General features: G+C 36.8%; 1 protein-coding gene and 1 pseudogene across 1 annotated transcript; both read right to left on the bottom strand.

Moving 5' to 3' along the window:
* Positions 1 to 953: 953 nt before the first annotated feature.
* On the bottom strand, positions 954 to 1,898 carry LOC105061646 (olfactory receptor 2G3-like). Its single transcript, XM_010945752.3, has one exon. It carries the CDS (start codon positions 1,893 to 1,895, stop codon positions 954 to 956), a length of 942 nt encoding a protein of 313 aa, XP_010944054.1. The 5' UTR covers positions 1,896 to 1,898.
* Positions 1,899 to 5,871: 3,973 nt separating this feature from the next.
* LOC105061647 (olfactory receptor 2G3-like) lies at positions 5,872 to 6,849 on the bottom strand (annotated as a pseudogene).
* Positions 6,850 to 7,901: the final 1,052 nt, after the last annotated feature.

Below are 7,901 nucleotides of genomic sequence, written 5' to 3'. Positions count from 1 at the left end.
TAAAGCTCATTCTTTTTTTACTCAAAAGTAAATGTGGGTACAAAAAAGTTTAATAAAACTTGCACAAGCTCAAAAGGAAGTTGTGGAGTTAAAATCCGAATTCTCTAGTCTAATCTCTCCACTGTACACCACCAGGCAAATGGAAGCTCTTCATTGTGATAAATGGGAAGTTAATTTTAGAGAGAGTTGTTTCCAGGAATTGTTATAATACTGATAGGAAGGGATATAATGTAGAAGCAGCCAAGGAAGCGGTTGTTAAGCACATCGGGTAAATGGAAAGAAAGAATGAAAGCAGGAAATGAAAGTAAGCAACAAAAAAGAATGAAGGGTAGGGGTGAAAAAGGAAAGAACAATGGAAAAAATAGAATGGACGATAGGAAAAAGGAAGGAAGGCGGAAGAAGAACACAGAAAGGGACAGCAAGAAACAGAAATAATATAAATAATAGACATTTAAAGAGTGTGGGGAGATATTGCCTGACAAAGGGCCCATTGAGAGTTTGCGATTTGCAGATACTAACTGCTATATATAAAATAGATAAACGATAGGTTTCTACTGTATAGCACAGGGGACTATATTCAATATCTGATAGTAAACTATAATAAAAAGGAATATGAAAAGGAATATATGTATGTATATGTATGACTGAAACATTATGCTGTACACCAGAAATTGACACAATATTGTCAACTGACTATACTTCAATAGAAACGTTATTTAAAATAAAATAAAATAAAAGGTTTAAAAGGAGGGGAAGGCTCAAAAGAAGCCTGGGGGAGAGGTTGGTGAAGACAGCTAGTTCTGAGGCCAAGTGAAAGACAAGAATGCAGACTGTGAAGATTACATGTGTCCCTTATAGATTAGTAAAGTTCTTGAGGGAAGGCTTATACAAGATGACCTTCAGTTTCTTTTTGCCATAAAAAAAACTGAGCACTGTATTCTCTTCTTCACTTTTTATGAGCCTAGGTCTCTGTCTTTGTGAAATAGTCTTCCCAGTGCTCCTTTCACATCCTTATTCCTCAGAGTGTAGATGAGAGGATTGAGGGTTGGGGTCACTACTGTGTAGAAGAGGGAGATGAATTTCCCATGCATGTGGGCATAAGAGCTGTTGGGCCGGATGTAGACAGCTGTGATGGTCCCGTAGAAGAGGGACACTACCAGCAAGTGGGAGCCACATGTCCCCAGAGCTTTGTGCCAGGCCTGGACTGACTTGATCCTCATAACTGCTTTGACTATGTGTCCATAGGACATCAATATCAGGGCTAAGGGCAAGAGGAGCAAGACCAATGAAGCAATGAATAGCTGGACCTCATTGGCGTGGATGTCCACACATGCAAGCTTAATCATCGAGGGCACCTCACAGAAGAAATGATGGAGCCACCGGTGTCCACAGCGAGGCAGCCAGAGGGTGACAGTGCTCTGGATAAGAGTGTTTCCTACTCCACTCAGCCACGCAGCCCCTGCCAGGGCCCGGCACAGCCGTGGGTTCATCACAGCTGCATAGTGAAGAGGTTTGCAAACTGCTGCATAGCGATCAAAAGCCATGACAGCCAGGAGAACACACTCAGTGGAGCCCAGTGCCAGGGAGACGTAGAGCTGGACAGCACAGCCCAGGGCTGTTATGGTCTTGGCCGGTCCTCTTAGGTTCCACAGCAGCTGGGGGACAATACTGGTGGTAAAGCAGAGATCAACTAGGGAGAGGTGAGTGAGGAAAAAGTACATGGGTGTTTTGAGTTTAGGGTCTACGGAGGAGATGAGAATAATGATTGTATTTCCCACCAGCGTCAGGAGATAGGATATCAAAACAACCACAAAGAGTATCTTTTCCAGCTTGGGCTGATCAGAGAAGCCCACTAGGACAAAGTCATCTTTGGCACTGCTATTGTTCATGCCCATTATCCTGTTCAGAAAAAGGAGGAAAACATCATAAGAATTTAGAGAAAGGATTATGTGTTAGCCTCTGGTCACAATATCAACCTTTTAAAAATAACTCTTTGAAACACTGACTCTAAGAGAAATTACAGTGCCCCATGGAATGAATTTTGGCAGTGTCTTTCAGAAGTTGCAGCAAATGACATTAAGGACCAGACTCTGTACAGAGAAGCCCATAAAGGCTGATTGTAAAAGCACAGAGTTTCCTTGAGAGAGAACTATTCGAAGGTGAGAAAAAATTTATCACAGAAAAAAGATAAAGGCAGAAAGAGAATACCAGAAGAATAAAATGCATCTGATTAATTTGTAGCCTATGACAAATCATTCAAATTAAATGGAGAAAACTCAGTAATGCTGATGTTCAATATATGTAAATAATACTTAAATTCTTCAATCATAATTTTGAGGTGGACATTTTTTTCCAAGGATTTTTATTATATAAATGACAACTGGCTCCTGGAGGTTAGAAGTATTTTTTGCTATAAAATGGCAAACTTGGCTATTGAAAGTAATAATATTAACATGTATACCTAAATATTTAGTCATTATGCACACACAATTTCCAAAACATATTTCCATTAAGGACTGGTTAACTCATTTAGTCCACCAGCTTGTTAGTGATGTAAATTCACGCAATGTGTTCAGAACAAACCTCCTTGCCTTCTTTGGTGTGTGGTGTTGAGGAGGGGAGTCAGTTCTCTTGTCTTGCATGTTGAAAGAAGAGGTTGAATCTGAGTGGAGGGAGTGAAGATGAAGGAAAGGAAGGTTTCTTGATGGGATGAATAGAGGCTGCCTCAATGTATGCCAAAACCACAGAGAATTTCTACCTTCTAGAAGATTACAGAGACCAAGATTTTTAATGGGTTTTTAAAAGGCCCAAACAGTTACAAATGCAACAGTTCAAAATATATTTGTTGATACAAAGCACATTCCCAAAGACCGTAAGTGTACTTCCTGTTTAAGACAAATAGGCACTTTTGCATGTCATCACTGAAAATCACTCAGGCTTCAAAATTCTTCCCTAAAAATAACTGCATATCCTCAAATTGCTTATTACTTGTTGTGAAAATTAATCATGGAATATACACTCAATGGTCAATATCTTATATTAATTTAACTTATGTTAAAATGATACTTAGCAGAACATAGTGGAAAGGAAAGGAAGTCAAGGGAAGGATCAGATGGGGGATCTGGACATTCAACAACAGCACGAAGTCACTGAGTGATCTCTCAAACAGAGAAAGTAAATAATAGTAAAATGAAACTATAAAAGGGCCGCTAAGGAAGAAACTAGTTTATATTATATATATTTTTCCTTATAAACACACTCACAACTATATACATACACAGCCATGCACAAAAACTCTAATACATACACACATGCATAACTCCTTCCTTTCTCTCATTCATGGTCAGTTCCCTTCCATTTAGCTACCCTAAAAACGACTCATTTTTCCTATCAAAGGAATAAGATAAAGCCAGACTTATGTCACTTGTTCTATTCCCTTTAATCCAGCCTGCAATTTGCTACCTTATATTTTCAGTCATATGAGAATTTCTCTTGTGTTTTAACCCACTCCCCACCCCTCTACACATACATACAGACAACACAACACTTCAGCAGGAATGCCATGAAAGATCAATTCACAGTCTTGAACTGATTCCTTATTTATAAGGATAGTTGTAAGAATATGTTCTCTTTCGGCTTGGAGGAGGATTCTGTTCCACTATGATGCAAAATTTATCATCAAATGTGTACCATGTGATCTCTCCCCACCCAGACAAATATCACTTTAAGCTAGAATTTCAATTTGCCATTAAAAGTTAAGAGTCATAGGCACGGTGTAGATATAAAATCTAGGCATCAATAGAAGTGAGTAAGTTAAAAGAGAGGACGTTTTCCAGATTTTTTTCAGCACACTGATAAGCTCACTGTAATGTGAAAAAGAATTTTAAGCCATGGAGTTCAAATTATTATTACCTTGAAATGACAAGTCAGTGCCTAAGGCCCATGTGCTGGTTGTAGGGACTGTTATTTGAGAGGGAGCTCCCTGAAGATCAGCAAGTCAGGAGAGACTGGGACGGGACACAGGACACCGAATCTGAAAAGATCCCAGGGACACAGTTCTCCCAATATGGCAATTAATATGAGACTCTGTAGGATCCAAAGAATTGTCCCAGGAGGTCATTCTGAAAGACATACTTTTGCCCCTCTGATTTTTCACTTATTTTTTTGTATCTAGGCCAAACCAGAAAGATACTTAAGTTCTGCCCTTATAACCACCCAACAAGGGGTTGTTTTCTCATTTCTGCCATATTCATGTTAAATTTCCAATAATATAATCTATATATTTGACTGAGAGGATAAGGTAGTAACTTGCAGGCTGGATTAAAGGAAATGGAACATATAAGTACATATATAATTATGAACATATCCTGTTGGCTCATAATTCCATATTTTCTGTCCTTTTAATTTTATCCATTTTGGTGGTATTCAGTAGATATCTCATGATTTCAATTTGTACTTCCTGATAACTAGTGAAGTTAACTAGATCATTTCACATCTACAGGTCATTGAGAGATAATATGTGTAGTACCTGTTTAAGTCTGTAGGCTTTTTCCTAGTGATTTGTAGAAAATATTTTTATATTCCAGTGGTTTGAAAAATAAAAGGTAAGATTCAAATCCTTTTTAGTCAAGTATAGCTATGGCGACAGAACAACAAAAGAAATTACAGAATAGTCTTACTAGTTAACATGGATTTTAAAATCTTCTGAAAATATTATCAAGTAAGTCAATTATTTAAAAATCCTACCCATTGCCCAAATAGCCAGAACCAAAAAAAAAATCAGTCAGTGTAATTCACCACATTGTTCCCAGCAAAGTAGAAAAGAAATGCAATGTACAGTACAATACAAAATACAAGACAGTTACAAACAAACAAATCAAGCACAGGTTAGGTATGATGGAGGAAGAGTGTGAAGAATTTGGAAGTCTGTAAAGCACTATAATATTTTAGAAAGTATCTTAATAACCCTTAAGATTTATTCAGCACTGACCAGTGCCATGAGTGATTTTTAAGTACTTTGTAAGAGTTAATTTACTTACTACTTCTCACTGCAAACCTGTGAGATGATTAAACTGAGGAACTTAGAGGTCAGGTAAAGAGCAGAGGGTTATACATAGCTAATGAGAAGAAAAGAAAATTTTCAAAGCAAGCAGTCTGGCTTCAGAGTCCATGTGTTTTACAGTCACAAAGACACCGGGGAAAGGAATAGGTTAACAAATAAGGCTGAATACAATGTCGTGCCCAGTAGACCCTAGGTCCATCTGAAACTAGATTATATGAATTTTTAGCATTTTGTTAAATTATTAAGTAATTCTTTATAATTACTTAACAATTATTTTTATTATTTTTATGAAAAACAAATATTTTCTTTCTTAATAGCATTTTAAGTAGATCCACAGATCTGGTCCTTTACTATTAAAAAAAAAAGCCCACATTTTCAAGTTTTGTTGTGTTTATTTCTTGAAAGAATTGAGTTACCGTGTATAAAATGTTTTAAATAATATTACACTATGACTCTTTTACAAAGGAAATTTCTCACACTAATATATACTTTTCAGTTTTTTGTTTGCATATTAAACACTTTTTGAATTCCCTAATTATATATGTAAGCACACATATATTGGGTAGATCACAAAATCTCTTAGTTTTAGTATATGCTGCAGCTCTTCAAAGACATTTGATAAGAGAAAGTGCGAACATGTTTTTAACACACGTGCATGCACACAGACACGAGGTTCCATGAGCTATACAGTATGAATCTAAATGTGCTTCTTTTTTCCAAACCATGCTAGCCATAATGTATATAAATACAGAGAAGTAAGCAACACATACACTATATACTTGGGAGTAGTTATTTAATGTTATGTCTCTTTAATAATTTTCCACAACAGAAAGTCACTGTTTCCCTGAGTTTTCTTAGGAATTTTGTTCTCTTCTCAGTAGTCTTCTCAGGGCTCCTTTCACATATTTGTTCCTCAGAGTATATATGAGGGGGTTGAGTGTGGGAGTTAAAACAGTATAGAAGAGTGTAAGGAACTTGCCCTGGCTACGGCCATAGGAGCTCTTTGGTTGAATGTATTTAGCTGAGCTGGTCCCCCAAAAAAGGAACACCACTAGTAGATGGGAACCACAGGTCCCAAGAGCCTTGTACCAAGCTTGGACTGACAAATTTTTATCACTGCTTGCACAATGAATCCACAGGATACGAATATCAATGCCATAGGAAGAAGAAGGAGAACTAACGTGGCCACAGAAAGCTGGACTTCACTTGTATAGATGTCACACATGCCAACGTGATCATGGCAGGTACTTCACATAAGGAGTGGTGCAGATGGTAATGTCCACATCGAGGAAGCCAAAGGGTGAGGGTTCCTTGGATGAGAGTGTTTCCTACTCCACTTAGCCAGGCTATTCCTGCTAAGGCCTTGCAAAATGATGGGTGTATGACACTAGTGTAACTGAGAGGTCTGCAGACCGCTACATAGCGGTCAAAAGCCTTGATGGTAAGGAGAACACACTCAGTGGAACCCAGCAACAGGGACATATAGAGTTGTATGGCACAGCCAGTTGATGTGATGGTCTTGGCTGGTCCCTTCAGGTTCCACAAGAGCTGTGGGACAAGCTGGTAGTGAGGCAAAGGTCAAGGAAGGAGAGATTTGTGAGGAAGAAATACGTAGGTGTGTGAAATTTGGAGTCCAGGCAGGAGACCAGGATGATGGTTGTGTTGCCCAGGAGGCTGAAAAGATAGGATACCAAAACTACTACAAAGAGGATGACCTCCAACTGAGGCTGGTCTGAAAATTCAAGCAAAATAAAATCTCCCCCAAACATTTCATTGTCTGGTTCCATTAGTCTGTTATTGTAAAAGAGAAAAATGGACATGAAATTCAATTGAGAGAAATATCATTATTACTATTTACTTACAATATTTGAAGTAAACTTATAGTTTATTTTTTACTAATGAGTTTTCACAGAGAAGGAAAAAAGGTAATTCTTAAAAAGCCATTCTTAAAAAACAAACGCATTCTTTTGTGTCATCATTTCTTGACTCAGTAAGTATTTTGACCTATCCCCCTTTTTTTCAAGTGACCATCCTCTTTTCCCCATTTTTTGATAATTATTTTTAAAGGTAATTTGCTTCAAGAAGAAAAGAAAAGCTTTCAATCTGGGTTACTGTATAATTTTGTTAGTGGAAGTAGGGGAGAAAGAGGACAGGAATGCTGAAGCAAATTTAAATACCCAGTATGAAATGAATTATGAGCAATCACTGTTTCTACAGCAGTTATAATGCAAAAATAATGGATAACAGTGAGGTAGTGAGTTAGGGAAATAAGTTGAATATATTTTGTGTCCTTTGTTACTTATAGACAAAGCAGGTTATGATAATGTTTCTTACAACTAATTATCTAATCAGAGTGTGATATAGGGTCAGACACAGGTGAATTTCAATATAGAGGGAAGCTAAATAATTTTAAAAGTTATTTAATAACTGACATGATTAGTTATCACTAATTTTTATATCTCTTAAAGTTCATGGAAAAAAGATATTTGTGATACATTCACATGAAAACACACAGACACACAAACTCATACATGCAGACATTTGTCTAGTTTTTGATAAAATATTTTTGGTAAAAACATTTAGATAAAAATAAGATAAAAACTCACCTACATACATTTAGTTAAAAACAAGGTATTGACATTTGGTAAAGTCATAAAAAGGCAAAATACATCTTTGTCGCCCATTTCACATTGTTCTGCACAATGAAAACAGTCTGGATTGTACTATATTCAGCCACTTACTTTTGGGAATAATGAAAGCATTTTATTTGGGTATGTTTATACTTCAAAAGGTATAATTGTATCTTTAATGGGATAAATATAATTTAAAATTTTTATTT

This window comes from Camelus bactrianus, chromosome 20 (assembly GCF_048773025.1).
Source record: "Camelus bactrianus isolate YW-2024 breed Bactrian camel chromosome 20, ASM4877302v1, whole genome shotgun sequence".
In the NCBI taxonomy this organism is placed as follows: Eukaryota; Metazoa; Chordata; class Mammalia; order Artiodactyla; family Camelidae; genus Camelus; species Camelus bactrianus.
This window is presented reverse-complemented; position numbering and strand designations above follow the sequence as displayed.

What these genes read in the sequence shown, in the direction of transcription:
- LOC105061646 (XM_010945752.3), bottom strand. Translation starts at nt 1,895, where the DNA reads ATGGGCATGAACAATAGCAGTGCCAAAGATGACTTTGTCCTAGTGGGC.